Source organism: Lepidothrix coronata, unplaced genomic scaffold (assembly GCF_001604755.1).
Source record: "Lepidothrix coronata isolate B3197 unplaced genomic scaffold, Lepidothrix_coronata-1.0 Scaffold111, whole genome shotgun sequence".
Classification (NCBI taxonomy): Eukaryota; Metazoa; Chordata; class Aves; order Passeriformes; family Pipridae; genus Lepidothrix; species Lepidothrix coronata.
The window spans coordinates 1,812,109-1,830,181 of NW_016690291.1; the positions used below are offsets into that span (position 1 = coordinate 1,812,109).

Here is an 18,073-nt window from a genome sequence, read left to right on the forward strand (position 1 = left end):
CAGGTCTTACATATTTACTCTGTACCTGTTGGTAGCATATTGATTACCCAAAGTATTGGTTTTTACAGAGAGTGACCCACCCACATCTCACATGAAATTAAGCCACTAGTTCAGTTACATCAAAAAAAAAATTGGATATATTGAAAATACAGCATTTATTTTCTCCACTTCCTCGGCCAAAACTTAGAGTGGTTTTTCTCTTTTGAAGCCAGAAATTATTAAAGAGGGTTTTTTCTTAAATAACAAAGGACACCTTGAACTTACATGTAAATGTCTGGGATTGTCATTCCTCTTAAAGAATAGGGAAGAAAAACAAAATGGCAGAAGGGTGGAATGAGTGAATTCTGGACAATCACCTTATGTTTAGGTAAACATAAGGAAGTAGTAGCTCATGTCCTTTATTCATTTTGGCCTGTTCTCAAGAAACAAGTATTTTAAGCCATCTGCAAATTTTCCCTTTGAAGAATGCACTTAACTGGAAGCCCTATGTTTCTGTCAAGTCTGTAACAGCAGTATAAATAAAAAGCATAAATAATCAAACTGCTCAGGCTTCAACAGCTTCTAGCTCATAGCTACATCCATCATTCTCAAAAGCTTGTGGAAATGCCAAATCCTACTTTTACCTTATGCAATGTAACCTTTAAAGAATAATTAAGAAAGATGCTTCCATTTTAAAGAGCTTTTGTGGGTAACTGTGATAAATAATCTTCACTATGTGGACTATTTTACTTCAAGATTATCCAAGACCATCTCTTGTCACCTGTAAACTAAAGCTTTTTGGTGCTGATACATATTCTCATACTTAAATGAAATTAATGTAAATGGATACAGAAGATACCTATGGTGGTCTGTAGCAAGATGGTACATTCAAGCTTTGGTAGGGGTGGGGGTTTTGATTGCCTGATAGTTTTTTTTCAGGGAACTATTAAGACTTTGCAGGACTTTTGTACAATGAAATATCTATCCAGGATTCGCAGAAAAAGACATCAAAGTAGTCAGAGAGCAAACAGCTCTCCAAAGATGAACAGAATGATATTACACCTTCAGTAAACACAGTGAGGGGTCATGAAAGACAAAGATACTCCAAGTCAAGTACAGTATTTAAAATCTACATGAACATCCATTTTATAGGAAAAATGATGGGATGCACTCCAAATCTCCAAGAAAGTGGAATTAGACAGTTAAATAATTAGGTACTGAACAATAACTGATCACTTTTGTACAAAGTTTATTAAGATGTCCAGAGGAATAAATTTGAAAAACCATGTAGCAAATAGTAATTTTAATTCCAGATTACAAGGCAACTTAAAACACCTAGAGCATTTATATAGTTGACAAATAAAATACAGTGATAATTACCATCCCTGAGTAACACTGCATTTTAAATATCATAATAAACAAAGTTACTCAAATGTACCTATGGATGCAGACATAAAATAGTTAAAATTAATTAAAAGATGGACACCTGAAGATAAGCAATTTGCTCTTTAAGGATGTGAAGCACAACTGGTTTTGGCAAACCTAAATATTACATTTCAACAAATCAAGCTGCTAACTTACTCCACAAACTACCAAAAGCAGTGCTGAATGTATTTTATTTTGGTTTGACTGATCTTTTTTATCACATGCCAATAGCAACTTTTTTCCTTAATGGAACAGTAACAGCCAAAGACAATGTCTACCTTTTTCATGTAAACTAAACATTTCACATATTTTGTATTCAGCAATGCTGTGAATTTGAAAGCCAGAACGAAGAACACAGTATCCTCTGACAGTCCAGACTTCAAGCAACAGTCACAAGGCGTAAATTTTAACACGTTTCCACACCCAGCTTCTACATTCTCCTATTTTCCAAAAGCTGTGGGTGGGAAAGTATTTAACACAAGGATCTACACAGAGTGGTCTAGCAACTGGATGGTGCCCAGGTCTCCAGATAGCCAAGTATCTCAGTCAACACGAACAGTCACCTAATAAAAATAAAATGCTATTTTATTTTCCCAACTGAGTATGACCAATAGCTTTTAAGTTAATATCAGCCTCTTCATTGCTGAGGAAGGAAAATGGCAACTTCATTAACAGGCACTGCTAAGAATCAAAAGTTAATTTACAGAAATAAAAACATCCTGAATACTGAAAAATAGTGCATACATCAAAAGAATTTAATTTGTTCTCTGAATTTCTTGTGTACTGTTAGTAGTGTTCATTATATTGCTGGTTATTCACAGTTTGATCATCCACCTTTAGCTGTGGACAAACTGTATCAGCACAAGTAGAATTTATTTATTTAATTGATGGCCCTGCCAAATGTCAACCAGCTTTCTAGGCCCTATCCATACTTTTTTCCAAACACTAGCAGATCTGAATTCAAGAGATTATGTAATATTTCCTACATGGTAACAAATATAACATTAGAAATGTAATAGATCAAGAAATGCCTCCTATAAGTAAGTTTATAAGTACAAACACAGGTTCCAGATAACAGTATTTTAGCTGTCAATTCAAATGGAAAGAATATAGTATTAAAACTCCATTACACTTCAATTAAACATCAATTACTTCCAAGTCAAACAACATGATTTGAGCAGGAAGTTGACTAGGTGACATCTGAGGTCCCCAGAGATAATTAAGGTCCCTTTCAACACCAACTATTCTATGTTTCCATGACTTATTACCCATGTGCTTAATATTAAAACATAAACAGAAGCTTTACAAAGCAGCAGTGAAATGCTTTACGTTACCAAGAGATGTAAAACCTATCTATCTTTCAATTATTCACTATTCAGTTTCTTTTTCCTACAGTTATGTCCATTGATTTATAAATCAGGTAGATTAAGAATTACTGTATCAGTTAGAGCAAAAAGGCAGCATTAGAAACAATAAAAGTACTGGAATGTAACAAAAGTGACATCCACTTTGCAGGATAACAGTTACTTGAGTCCTTCACATGAAGCTGAAAGAAAAGAAAAAACGAACACAATTTGACAAAAGTTTTGGAAGAGTGTATATATACTGCACAAGCTGTATCTTGTACTAACTCTATAAGTTAATGATTTTGCAACACCAAGTAATTACTTAGCCCTAATTATTAGGCAAAGAATTCTTTGGCCTAATATAGAACTTCCCCACATCCTTACAGTGCTCAGACAGAACATAGCTAATGACAGAACTAACAAACATAATTTGAATAAGTTTGCGTCAGTAAGTGTGACTGAAGCTCTCACAGTAAAGAGACTCTGAATTAAGTATTGTATTTTTCAGAAGTACATAGGTGTTGTCAGAATAAGGCCTAAGTTAATTGACTCCTGAAAAAACTCAGGTTTCTTGGTATCTAGAAAATAGGAGGAAAAATGCAACACTAGTTTCAGTTTGTTTATGTAAAAAAAAAAAAAAATAAAATCTGCATTTCACTGTCCAAGCCATTAGAACATGTTTTGCCTACAACTGTGGCACTACAGTGATGTAAATCCAGCACTGTCATATTCTTCTTACTGCACTCATAAAACTGCTGAGGGACTTCCTCACCAAAAAGGATTTGTGATGGCAAGCAAAGCTAAACAGCTCCCCCACATTCTCTTAAGAACAACAAAGAAGAGTAACTTCCCTGGATGACGTAGACACCTGTGACATCCCTGACCCCATTTACTGAGCTCTCTTTGATGTCTTCCTTAGCTTTTTCCATTTCACAGGATTCATTTGATAAATATATCCTAACAAAAGATGTGGGAACCCATTTTCAATGTAGCAGTTATTGAAAATTAATTTCTCAAGTCAACAAAACAGACGTTTTTGCCTTTGAAAAGTTTTTTTAGGAATAACAAAGAACTTCTCGTATCTGGCAGTTTTCCAGACAAGCAGGTTGATCTGTACTGTTCATCACAGCAAATGAAAACAACATACCTAAAGACAAAAGTAAGACAAAGCTTTTGAATTAAAAAAAAAATAGAGAAGGCAGTTGCATATGGATGTTAATAGCTTCTCCCCTTTAGTCAGACCAAGCAGCTTTGCTAAGAAGTTTTCCCAGTCCAGGTAAAAGCTGCAGATATTTGACCTATATGTCTCCAAACCATCCATTCTCACTAATCACTTCTTTTCACTGTCTAGAATGAAATCTTAGAGAGGAAAAAAGGATATTCTTCCCCTTCGGATAATTGCATGTTCTCTGGTTATTCTATATGCCACAAAATGTCAATATTGTAGAAATGTAGACAAAACATAGAGAAGGAATCCTTAAACGGTCTTACAATCTTTAAATGTCTAACAAAGCAGTTCACACAACAAGATAAATGCTTTTGTGTGCTTAAAAAATTAAATTATTTACCTGAAGGACTCATCCCAGGAGTGATACAAGCATCACAACACCCATAAACTGAATGAAGAGCAACAAAGGTGTCAAAAATGACCAGACAGGCCACAAGGCAACATTGAAACTGGGAATAAAAGCAGGAAGTATTTGGTAAATTCAGTTGCCATACTATAGAAATACCAGACATACAAAGAAAGCTTCACAAGAGGAAATAAGATTTAAATTACTTAACCTGGAAAAATACTTGCTTCTTTATGAAAACAAAATTAAAACGCTCCAGTATTACTTATTAAATTGGTATCTTAGTTTACTGTTTACTTAATGACTACTCATCCTAGACCTTCAGCAGCTGCTGCAGGTTTTGCACTGAGCAAGTCCAGTCAGTCCCATCAAGGGTAAAGATACGTTTTACTTTCAGAATCTCTGTACCTGAAGCCCCTGGAAATGACCTACTCTTTGATTTTTCCATGGGCACGTGGCAGCTGAGAAAAGCCTTAATCTGAACTTCCAGCCAGCCAGATTTCAGTTAACTGAAGAGACAGGGGGAAAACCAACTTATTTTACAACTGAATTACAATAATTATAGGTTTGACTAATTCTAAACTATAGAGAACCTTTATTTTCTTCAATCTTCCTTTTTTTCCCACCGTTGCAACAAATACTGACTTTCAGATACAACAGCTAAACAAGAGGAAACCAGCTTTCATGCAGAGAGCAAATATAATGGCACACACACATATAATTTTTTTCACTCATATGCACATTTGCTCAATCCTGACTCTTATAATCTCATAAATAAAGTGTCTGACAACATTTTGTGTATGTTTGCTACTTACAGATTATTTGATAATGAAGAACTCTGACAGGAACTGATCAGGTTTTTTCTCAGCTAGGGAATACCCCTTTGCCTTAATTTGTAAACTGCACAAATAGTTGCCAAAGGTGATAAATTTACAAAGCTAAGGACTTCAGTGTTCCCATACATTTTCAAGATAGAAAAGATCTAGTATACCTGCAAGTACATTTAATATACAATTTCAACTGTTCCAACTCTTGCTTTGTGGATGCAAGTTGAAACTGGAAGAAATTATGCTATGCAGAACTAGTATTGTGACCAATACACACAGTAGAATTACAGAAATTATACTTATAAAATGAGCCCATTAACACACAGACTTGCACAGGTTTAGCAGAAGTTTGTACAGCGTTTGAACTCACCAAATTGCTGCTGCTATAAAGGTAGCTGTTGTGATAGGTATCAGTGCTGGATACTGTGCATCATAGTCCACAATTCCACAGTACCACTCAAGATACAGGATGCAGTAAAAGGCAACGGATAAACACACAGCCATCAAACAAGTGCCACTGGCAAGCCACCAACTGCAGGAAGGAAAGCATATTAAACCATGTTAAGCAAAGTCACATTGTAGTTGGCACGTTAATCTTCACTCCAGTCTAGAAACAGAACAGACAATATCTGTTAATTACACAGATTATGGCCTAGAGTTCCTGTAGTTTTTATCTTAAATTACTTTTACAAAACACTTTTTGCCCTTCAAAGCTGTCTAATATACACAACTGAGTTTAATTTTGTGATGCAGCATTTCATTCATTTTTCTCTCAAGCATCTTGGAAATCAATGCAACAGATCTTGTCAGGGATCTACTATGCTACCACACCAAAACTACTTTGTCAGTAATGAAACAAAAGAGGCTTCACTGCAACTGTGCTTCTCACTGTAACTTTTTGTGCAACAGAAATTTTGCAGAAAGCTTTAATGAGATTTCAGTTTGTGAACTCTCAAATTTCACAGACAAGAAGCATTAAGATTTTTCTTTACAGATGCTGAAGAAAACCAGAGAGAAATCCAGGACTTCAAACTCAGAGTCAAGAAAACACAGGGTATGTGATTTGATTATTTAGGACGACACACTTTTGAGTCTCTTTGAGGACATACTTCAAGACTAGAATGGGAAAGACAATTTGTGAGGAAGGTGCACTTGAATAAAATCTTACACTTATTTGAATGCGTATTTAGCAAATAAAAATTTTAAAAAGCAAATTCTTATTGCTATTGTTTGATTACTAAGTTACAAAGGGTAATCAAGGATCTTCCTACTCAGGTAACATTTGTTCTGGAATGGTACAGCAAAATATCAGGGGTTATTTTGGTACCTTGGTACTACCAATTGTGAATTCTGCATTAAGAGAGCAGTTGCCATAGTCTACTTACACAAGCAGTGCAAGAAGACAGGGTCCCGACACCCAAAATTTTGATTTCATCCTGGAGTCACTAGTTTGTTTTCACAGCCAACTGGATGAAGGGTGCATCCAGCCTGGAAGAGCAGCTCCAGAGAACCCCTCAGCCCAGAGCAAGGCCCTGTGCAGTTTCCACATGCTGACACAATAACGACAATGGCAATGGGAGTTTTAAAAGCACTTCCAGCCGAGGGTATCTAAAAATATTTGACACCCATCAATCTCACTGAAATTCATTTAATGGAAAATAAATAGACTAGAAATAGAAATTGCTTCAGAGAAATTTTACTAATTTTTCACTGACCTACTCAAAGAGGCCTAGAGAACTTCTAGAGAAACAAACTTCAGTTTGACATTTCAAGATTAATTTCAAGGGGGTTTTATTAAAATAAAAGCAAAACTACAACACTTTCAACAAAAGAGGCAGCTATTTCTTGTACTTAAGTGAAAACTTGAAGGTACAGTAATAAAATGCCTGCTATCAGAACAAATTTTGCATGTACATAGATGGCTCAGTAGTCCACAGAAAAGAAATAATTATAGCAAAATTTTAAGCACTGTATTTACTTAAAAATTAGTTTAATAATATCAACTTAGGTGGTCATCTGGTTCAACCTTGCTCCTCAAGCAAGGTCAGCTGCTGCCAGTTGTCCAGGACCATGTCCAGATGGTTTTTGAGTATATCCAAGGATGGAGACTCCACAACCTATCTGGGCAACCTACAACACCAGTGCTCAGTCACTCTCACAATCATAAAGTGCTTCCTGATGTCCAGAGGCAACCTCCCATGTTTCATTTTGTGCCCACTGCCTCTGGTCCTGTCACTGGTCACCACTGAAAAGAGTCTGCCTCTGTCTTCTTAGCACCCTCCCCTCAGGTATTTGCATTGACAAGATGCCTCTGAGCCTTCTCCAAGTTGAACAGTCCCAGTTCCCTCTATTCCTATTGTAGATCTTGTTTATCCAAGATTTAAAATATAGTGTTCAAATGTAACAAAACTGAATATGATTGTAAGATGAAAACACAACTTTCTTTGTAAAAAAAGATACCTTACCTATCTGCTTGCATAGTTTCTTTAACAGTTTTAAAAAAATCAAAGTAGTATGTCACAGCTATTGATGCCAAAATCCAGAATGCAGAATGAATATTGAGTCTGGTAGGAGGCTTCATCTTCTTCTCTACAGCTGTAGACTCTTCTGTAAATAAGAATATAATTATAGCACTAAAGCCAGTCATTAAATGGAGTATGATTATAGCTATGTAAAACATGATGCTTTATCTTTTTAATTCATTTATCTTTGGATATTATAATACACTTTGTACTACAAATATTCTAAAAAGCTCTGAACGTTTACTGAAATAAAACTGACTAAGCAAGGTATCCTGTGATAAAAGGATAAAACACCAACAATCAGCACAATATCATGTCTGTGTACACTTTCAGGAAACAGCCGATTAGATTTTGTATGGGTTGTGTAACTAATTAAAGCCTCCTGGCATTATCAAAGCATTTTTATTAATCTAGCATATAGAATGTCAGGCTGGTATTTCCAATTACTAATTTATTTATACCCTTTTTAATGAATTTTGTATTTGTAAGTATTTCAGGCATAAATAATTTTCTTGTTCTTAACTGCAGTTAATTCACCAAAGATTTTCAGCTCCAGTTTCAGGAGCTAGCTTGACTCACGCTGCACACCTTCAGCAGGTGAAGTAGAACTATCATTGTGCAGAAAAGTATCTTCTCTTTTCCCTGTCATCACTATATGTTTAGAAGAAGCAAGATAACAGAGCAAGCAGATGAGAAAGTCTTTTTTTAAAGCACGACAGTAACCAAGTATTTAGGCACTCGGTATTTATACACAATGTCAAAAAAAGGTGTCAGAGGTGCTTTTGATGTCTCATACTCTGGAACTTTATCACCAGGAGTAGCCTGGTGCCTCCAGCAGTGTCGTGTATTCCGGCTCCTCCACACGCTTCACCACCAGCCGAGCGCTCCGACAGCTCCGCTGGAGCTCACGGGCCGTTTTATTTTTCATTTCCCAGATTTCTCCTCACACTACTAGAGCTTGGGCCCGGGAGAATTTAAGCACTTCATCCCCATCAAGCAATCCGCGGCCGTAAGTCGCGCCTCCCTTCCACATCCAGCTCGCTGTTAGGAGCAAACACCTGAGGGCGGAGGAGCTGCGGGCAGGCGGGCACCGCGCCGCTCCCTCCATCCGAGGGGCCCCCGTTCCTGCCGCAGCGCCCGCCCGGCAGCGCCCGGCCCCGTCTCCGCACCCCGGCACCACCCACCGGCCGTCCCGCCGGTCCCGGGACGCGGCTGCGGCGGCCGCGGGTCACAGGGCTCCGGCCCGCGCCGCACCGGGCGCCGGAGCCTCGGGAGAGCGTCCCCGTCCCCGCCGCCACCGCCGGGCTCCATCTTGGGCCGCTCCGGCAGTGACGCGGCGGGGCGGGAGCGGCGGCCGCGACGGCCCTGGCGTGAGGGGCGGCGGCGGGCACAGGGCGCCTCTGCCCGGCTCTCGGGCCGCGGGTGTGTCCTAAATAAACAGCCTCAGGGATCGCTCTAGTCCCCACTGAAAACAGCGAACAGCGTCACGTAAAGCCAAGTGCCGCAGTGACGGCTGTTATGTCAAAAATTATTAAGAAAATTATTAAGAAAACTAGTGGGAAACACAGTGCGTAGAAGTGTTTGGCTCATCGCATCCTGGCAACCAGGTGCTCTTGAGGGCAGATGTTAGGAAAATCTCTATTTTTGTGACAGAGAACAATAGTAAAGGTGGAACATGAGGCAAATACAAAGCTCTGAGGGGTTTCGAGAGCCACGAGGGTCCTGTAGCACTCCGGACTGCAGCTCATAACTGGAAATAATTAACATATTTGCATGACAAACTAAGTAAAAGTTAAATAACCTAGTAAAATGGTAAAATAGATTGTTTCGGTTCTGTAGCTGAGTTCTGCATGGCTAGATAAAAAGTCACATCACCATGTTTCTGCAAACAAAACCTTGAGACCTATTAGGTTATCATGGCTTTCTTGTTTATTCACAAACAATTTATGGACAGACTCAAAACTACTAAATTATGTTGACAGATTAATTTAAGGTCTGGTCCTTATCAGAATACTGTGAATATAAGTACTGTATCTTTTGGGGTGTGTTCAATGATTAAACCATTAAGCCATGGCTTATAAAATTGAAATTTGTTTCTAATAGTAATGATTCACCAGGTTGCTTAGATGATACATGTGGTTACAAATTCTGGTCTTTCTTAGACAAAATTGTGTGGTGTAATGTTCCAACTAACACAAAAATCCCGCTGACTTGAGAGTGGACGTACCTGTGCAATATGGCAGTTGTTATGGATAGCTTTTTTTTCCAGTGGAATTAAATGTAGAAATATTCGATAAAAGCTCAGATTATTATAAAGTAGATTGAAGAAAAAAAATTCTTTGCATACCAGGAGAAAAAGTTTGCAGATACTTCCTCTGTAGTTTCATGATGAGAAAGCAGGAAACTCAAAAAGAATGGAATGTAGACTGTGGTTAAATGGTTATGTATTTTATCAGTAAACTTTAAAAAATATTAGGCCGTCCTAAGGGTAGAGACTAAGTGGTAGAAACTAACTAGGCTAAAAACTAAACTTGCTCTGGCCTGCACTGCTCTTAAGCAGTTCTAAACCTGCTGGATAACTATATTTTCCTAAATATCCTGTTGTCTGCTTTATAGACGAGTGAGGTTCTAGGGACAAGGGAAACAAGGCTTCTGGTTTCTTTATTACTGTGTGTTGAGTTTGAGTAAATTCAGCCTAAAAGATTAAAGAACAGAAAAGAATTTTTTTTTTCTCTGCATAAAGTCAGGCCTTCATTTACATCTGAATTTCATGTGAGACGTGTCACTGTTTTCCCAGCCTTACAATATATGTCACGTAAGGGCCAACCACATCATAGTCCTCAGTGACTACAGGGATTATTTTTTAATTAATCCAGTTCAATATTTTGAAGTTAACAGCTCGTGGGAGCTCAGAGCTCTGCTTTCTTAGCAATGAAATAGAGCTTTCTTTGTTTTATTTCCTTTGAGTGGAATTACTACCTCAGCCTTCACTTTCATCTTAGTGATTCAAATAAGAAACAAAGGAAATCATGCTCTTTCTTTGCAAAAGCTATTCATAGGATATATCTTTGATTTAATCATAGCAACTAAATAAATATGTATGCTTGAAAAGATTAAGATCTGTTAGAGTTGTTAAACTGACCACTTCTGTTTACCTACAGACTAGGTATTGTGCAAAGAGCTGAAATAAGAGCTTCCCTTCCCAGACTCACTATTGACCTTAACTGAGACCGCTCATGTTCAGTGTTTGTAGAGCTAAGATGTTTCCTGTGATCTTTTCGCAGCGCTTCTCTGATTCAGAAATTATTAATCTGCTAAAGAGTAGATAGAGATCAGGAGCTGAACTGAGACAAAATGAACAACATAATTAATGAAGCATCTAATCAACGGGCCCATTGTGGATAATTAATTCTTGCAAGTTAACGTTTAAGAATCCTTGCAGAAATGTTAGGGTATTTTAAAATGTGGTGCTCGATTCAATAAATTTAGTTAACAGTCTGTGAAAGAAATTTGTGAATTTGAAGATTCAGTGAACAAAATGTACACAGAGTTTGCAGCAATTTTTTTGTTAACTGTATTCCTGGTCTCTTGCATAACATGATTCAGTTCCCACATTTTTGGAACTGAATTCAACACCTTTGCATTCTTTTCTTTTAAGTAGAAAATAATGCTTTGTTAGTTATTTGAATGTCTTTAAATGTTCAGGGTTTTCACCTATAACTACAAGCTGAATTTTGCAATCTAGTTGCGTATTTTGAATTTCATTTTCTTGTTGCTTGCTGAGGATTTGCTGTTTACTGATTAGTTGGTTTTATGTTGATTTACAGGTAACTCTTAATGACACCCACAAATGGTAACTTTTTATGTCTCTTGACTGGCTGGATATTTTAGAATTGGACTTCCCAGTTAAATTCTCACTTTTAGGAAGACAAATTAATTTTCTAGTATTCTAGCAAATATTTGTAATTTTTTCCCCATTACAGAAGTCAATAGCTAAATTAACCCAAGTGTTATCTGTTCACATAAGACCTAATTGGAACTTTCTTCATTCCAAAGTAAGGTGGTCTCCTGCCTATGTTAATTTTTAGCTGAAGTAGGTTGGATACAGTGTAGACATGTTTTTCATTTTGAGGAATGGCTGTGCTGTATACTCTGTGCTTTCTGTTCATGAACCAAGTAAAAATGAAGTGAGTAGTAATTTGCTGCTTATCTTCTACTATCAAGAGTAAAATGATTGGATGTGTAGAGACTCTCAGTCCTTTCTTTACCTTGTCCTTGCACTGAAGCATTTACACTATGTGAAAAAGTAAATACATTGTCTGACTCATCTAGGTTACAAAGAAGCCTCAAAATAGTACTACAGTTCTCTTGCTTTCATCTTGCATTCTTTTAACTATTTTAAATTCAGTACAATGGAAAAAAATCAGCAAAGGACTTAAAAGCACGTGGTGTGAATAACTTAACGCAGATCTGAAAAACGACTGAAGGTTAAAACTCAATTGACTCTGAATGTGGTCCATATACAAACTATTGAACTCAAGCTGAATTCTCATGCGAGTATTAAATTGCAGCACAGCCTTGAATTGACCCTTTAGGAAGGAAACAATGCATATAATAGTGTGTTTGATACCAAGAAGGCACTACATATAAGCATGCAAGCATTTGAACTTCATGAAGGAAAAGAAAGCAGGAAAGATAAAGACAGTCAAGAAGGTGAAGAGTGCATCTAAGAGAAGAGGAAAAAATCGCACTACGTATTGCCATCTGATTTATCTAGGTATGTTATTCTTCACCTTCAAAGTTGTCAGCAAATTACAAAGAAATAGCTGGTCCAGAACAGTACTTTAATCTGGAGTATCTATTTGATAGAAGACCATTTCAATACTCTCAATTACCCTGATTAAATATTAGGTAGCGTCAGTGTTTGACTCATGCCTTTCGCTATAATCAGCATTAAGAATATAAAATGAGAAGAGTGTTCTATTCATTCTGGCTTGCATGTTCGAATGTGTAAACAAAACCAGAATATTAATCCAAATTTATCCAAATGTCCAAAAGTTATCCTATTTATCCAAAATAAATCTGGATAAACCATTCTCCTAGAAGTTGCTAAGTAAATTTTCCTGCTGTCTCTTCTAAATCATTTCTTGAGTTTAGTTTCACTTAGCTATGCTTACTTTCTTAAGGGAATACAATGGCTCTCAAAATGTTTTCCCAAGACTACAGTTTAATGATACAAAGCATTTGGCAGCAGTACTCCAGCTGTAATTGTTCTTGACTACTCAATCCCTAGTAATGGTATATAATACCTCTCGGTTTGAGGATTTGATCTGCTTTTAAAAGCCTGCAAAAATGCAGGGGGTGGTGGAGAGGCAAAAACAAATAGCCAGATGTGGGAGGGTGGGAAAGGAAACACTTGGGAATTACTGAAACCGATTTCTTTATTGAGGAAAACGTCTGTGCAACCATGCATCTGTAACAATATGACAAGAATTTCATACTTAGGGCACTTAGGAACATCCTAAAGTTTTGTTTGGTTTTTGAATAATGAAGATTACACATCTAATTCACACAGAAAAGACTATCAATTGTGGGCACGGGCATTCAGCTGTGTTATTTATCAAACATTCACTGTACAGCAGTATTGGTCTCTTTCAATGTGACTTCATTTCTGCATTGGTAGAGGTTAACATTATTTTAGGCTGTGATAACATATTTACTATTATTTTGGGGACGTCTGGTGTCCCCACTGCCCGCGATTTCACTGATGTAAAAAAGAAGGTTCAAAGGTTCTTGGGCGCGTGGATCTCACTGTTAACGAGATTGGAAACTACAGATCATTTTCATGCGTTCAGCATAGCAACATCTCACTGATGTGTAGAGTGTGGGATCCAGCTCATGCTGTTTGCCTGGAGAATTTTTCTGTGGAGTCCTGAAAAAAAGTAAATACAAAACAAAGCTCTTACATGCTTCACTCATGTGTATAAGCAGGTTTTCTTTACCATCATCCTTCACAGTCCATTAGCACTTATGTAGGGTCAATTTTTCATGTATTTTTATCTGGTATTATAATTAATTGGGCAACAGAGTTAGAGGGAACACTGACAGTGCTATACTATCCAAGAGAGACAGGAAGAGAAAGATGTTTGCTTTAGGAAGACTGAATTCAGCAATTTGAAATTTTGGCTGGAGATGTTAGTACAATTCCCATATTGTTTTGACTAATCTGGTTAATATGAATAGGTCTTTAAGAGCATCAGCTGAGTTAATATTTTTTCTTCTCGTGGAAAACTTATCCAATGCTAAACTCTGAAATCACTTAAGTTCTGAAAGTTCACCAAAAGAGCTGAACTTTCAAAGGTTCAGCTGAGACAGAATTGTAGCAGCAAGAAGCAAGAGGAAACATATTTCATGGTGTAAGATAAAGAAATTGTAGAAACAGACCATAAAATGTGTTAATGTAAATGATAGAATGGATAGATCAGGAAAAAATTATTAAAACACTCTAAGAGATGTCTGTATGAGTCAGTCAAACCTTTTAGACTAGCAATTGATTTAGAAGTTCAAAGCAGAAATGCAGGCATTAAGTGAAGAACTTGCTTTAATGGTAAGAAAGAAGTCTAGAAGAAAATTCTGGTCCTGTGTCATCCATGGAAAACATGAGCCTTTGTCACGTATGGATATTATGCAGTGTGTTTTCCTCCTTGAATTCCTTGTCATCATCAAGAGCTAAAGGCCAGCAGAAGGGAAGAAAATATAATGCATAAAAGTGCATTTCATGGTTTACATTTATACATTAATGGCTCCGTTGTGGAAATTCACTAAATGGCTCCTGCAAAAACAGAATGAAGGACGAAACATCGTGTATTTTGAGCCATCTGCAATGCAGGTGGAATTCTGGTGTTATTTTTCATTCAGTTTGTCACCTAAATGAGATGTAGTGACTTGAATACTTTCAGATGGATGTCATGCTGCCTGAGAGGAAGATTCCAGTATGCTTAAAAGCATCTTTTTCTAATAAAACAAATATAGGTGAGTTCATTTTGACTGTAATCAGGCCTCAGTTAGGCTTTCTATACTAATTTAGTACTAATGCATTCCACCTAGAAGTTTGAGAATAGTGGTTTAATGGGTGGCTAGGCATACAGAGGCACAATTTCTGTTTTCCTATTACTTTTAAGTAATTTCAGAAACTATAAAACTACTTCTGTAGGAAGTCAGTATTTTCCTTTTGCTGTAACTCAGGTATGAGGTTGAGTAGCAAGAGCAGGTTTTATACAAAGAATCTAGTGAGAAGGGCAAAACACACAGTCTCCAAAGACTGAACAATTCTAAGTCTTGTAGAATAAATTTTAAAAGAAAGGATAAATAAAAAATAAGATGTGTTTGAGAAAGCTCTGTGATCTGCAGTCTTGCAGAATAAAGTTCAATTTAAGCAAAAAGCTTGAAGGTTTTACAACTTTTACACTGCGAGAGCAGAAAAGCACAAGGATTCAGGTGCAAAAGGAATTCCAAGAAGTGCAAAGAAAAGCAGTAGATTACAGGGGCAAAAGGAATTGTGTTTTAACAAGTGCAAAGGAAAGTTACTACTAAAACTTCCTCTGGTCCAAGTGAAATTTAGAATTCAATATAAAATAATGCTTCCTGTAAAAGTACTAATGGGAAACATAAGATGCTCCTTTTCTTGGCTGACAGAGCAGAAAAGAATCTTAGAGGACTTATTTTTTTTTTCTTGATGGCTAAATTGGGAGAAGAAAGGGGTAAATGTTGAATATATTAACTGAGATATCTTGTAACCTGTGAATACAGCTCAATGTACAGAACAATATGCCTTTTTTTCACTTATCTCACACAAAAAGTTTAATATTTGCTCTCTTATTTCCTTAATAAGGGTGAGTGTTACAGCCTTAAAAGTTTCCGAATGGAATCATGTGTTGGGTCTCTGTATCCTGTGGTCATCAGCTACGAGCCACTACTCATGTCGGGGTCTGACTACATTGTACTGATGCAATCGGATTATAGCACCAGGTGGGAGGATCGGTTTTCACTGGAGAAAGAAGAATGAACTCCTCTAATGCACCAGAACAGTGGAGGGCTGAGCACAACAAATAAGTAGCTGTCCTTTGAAGATTTTTTTTCTTCCAGTGATTAAACTTCCTGCTCAAGTGCTTATACTATACTTACAGTGAAAGCCACTAGCTTGAAACAATTTTCTAATTTACATTGCTTCTTCCTTCCCCACCCTGCCACAGACACTCAATTTCCAATGCGCTATTTTAGAAAGGAAAACTTTAACAGCAAGGCTTATTTTATTATGGAGCTCTATTATGCTGCTTAAAAAAAATCACTAAAACATATTCTGGAACATTCTGTAATGCTACATTACTGTTACCTGATGGTCTCTGCCAAGTTTACTGTGACTTCACATTAACAGTGATCGCTAAACATATAATTGGTGGAAAAGAAAATTTAAAAAAATTCCACATGATATTGTCAATTTGTATTAAATGCTAAGAGAAGCTTTATAAAAGCATTCTCTTGCACTAATTTTTCAGTACCCTGATCTATGTTACAGCAAAGTAATCCCCTGTGGTTACAGTACGAGTGAATACTGGAAAACTGTATATTGTTAACATTAATTTTATCTGTTTTCACATCTCAATTTGAAATGCAAGTGTAAAATCTGAAGTTACAAAGTAAATATTTAATTACTTTTTTCATACTGTAACACCCAGGTCTTGCTGGTAAAATCAGAACTCTATTTACATTCTCATTTATTGAGATTTTTCTGTACAAAAACTATACTAAAATACTAGCTTTAATGGTATAAATTCATGCAACTAAACTGGGAAACACACAAAATAGAATTCATACTGGTGCTACCCTATCTCCTTTTTTAAAAGTTATATGTTTTACAGTAGCTTTTCTGCTTCTGCAAAAGTTTGAAGGGCTCCCTCTTTTTTCTTCAGAATCTAGATTGGCAGCTGCAAGTATAAGAAAGTTCCTTCTGAATATTACTGTTGGTTGGTTGCAGCTGAGAAAAACACAAAAAAAAGTGCACGTCCACCAGCTGCATGATTCTGCAGTGTGGCATTAAGCAATGCCCCTTTGCCCTGAAAGCACAGGAAAAAGAAAATGGTGGGGAAAGGTGCTTTAAAATGCTTTAAAAATACTGTTGCACAACTTCAGAGCTTCTTTTTGGTTCTTGTTTCCATCAGATATAGATCAGCTTGTCTGTAGATTAGAAAATGCTGGTGCTTTTCATGAGGAGAAACCATCATTCTCCCAAGATGTGAAGGACAAATTGCAATATTCCAAAGTATGCATTTACTGTGAATATTTATTTTCAAATGAATAACATAAATAATCCAAACTGCCCTTACCAGTTTGAAAAAGGAAAAAAAGATGATGCAGCTGATGAGTTGGTGAGCACATTGAGAAAACAGCAGGGCCCTTACTGAGAACACGTGTGGGTACCGCAGGTGCCAGCAGTAGCATGGCCAGTAGTGCCACTCCACAACTTGCTGCCCTGCTCAGGAACTGACCCCAGCTACAATACCCTCCCACAACACAACAAGGCAGCTGGGACCAGCTGGATGATGGAAGCCAGGGCAGAGAGACAGAAGATAATCCTGGCTTGTGGACATGGAATTGGCCTTTTGAAGTGTAGGAAGAAATTCAGCAGATGCTTCAATATGTGCGTCAAACACGTGCTGTGGTCAAACAACAATTAAAGATGAAAAGTGTAAGGGAATGTCATAATTTGGAATTAATTCTAAACAAACAAAAAAAACCCCAAAACAAACATGAAACAATTACTTTCACAAACCTGTTTGTGATCTTAATGTAGCAGTATCTGTTGTAAAATTAATACAGTGAGTGATTAATTGCACTGTATTGATTTCAATTTCACTGACCTTTTATGTCCTAAATTTAAAAAAAAACCACAAAACCTAAACTTTTGAAATGTTCTCAACTTCTCAGTCTCTTCTCATGTCTGTAAATAAATTTTATTCTATTTATCTCCAAAACCATTTTTCATGAATTAACAAACACCAAAGAGATCTTAAATTTATTAGGTGCTTTTATTGCAACTTCTGTAAGACAAATATGTACTCAGAAAAACTGGACCCAGTGTATCAGACAGGTAATTTTTTCATATTAATACTTTTAATATATTCAGTATTTCTATAAATTCAGATATTTTTTACTATGGAGTTTTATAGAAGTGTATCTGCTTGAAATCACTAAGCAATTTTTAAAAAAAACACCATACCATCAACGGTTTTCTACCACTGTTTGTAACAGACTATTTCATGGTAGGAAACTTTCTAGATGGAAGTACTTTGCATTTCAGTAAAAACCTATAAAACTTCAAGTACCTTTCCCTAGGCAACTCT

General features: G+C 36.8%; 2 protein-coding genes across 2 annotated transcripts in view; both read right to left on the reverse strand.

The window, feature by feature from the left end:
* Positions 1-1,208: 1,208 nt before the first annotated feature.
* On the reverse strand, positions 1,209-8,710 carry TMEM128 (transmembrane protein 128). Its single transcript, XM_017824567.1, has 5 exons — positions 8,262-8,710; positions 7,617-7,758; positions 5,522-5,683; positions 4,319-4,427; positions 1,209-2,950 (listed from the first exon to the last, which is right to left on the reverse strand). Exons 1-4 carry the CDS (start codon positions 8,320-8,322, stop codon positions 4,328-4,330), a joined length of 465 nt encoding a protein of 154 aa, XP_017680056.1. The 5' UTR covers positions 8,323-8,710; the 3' UTR covers positions 1,209-2,950; positions 4,319-4,327.
* Positions 8,711-16,687: 7,977 nt separating this feature from the next.
* LYAR (Ly1 antibody reactive) overlaps positions 16,688-18,073 on the reverse strand; it is a 10,799-nt gene continuing 9,413 nt past the window's right edge. The window contains exon 7 of the mRNA XM_017824496.1: positions 16,688-16,707. Coding sequence (XP_017679985.1) covers positions 16,688-16,707 — 20 coding nt within the window. The remainder of the gene's footprint in view (positions 16,708-18,073) is intronic.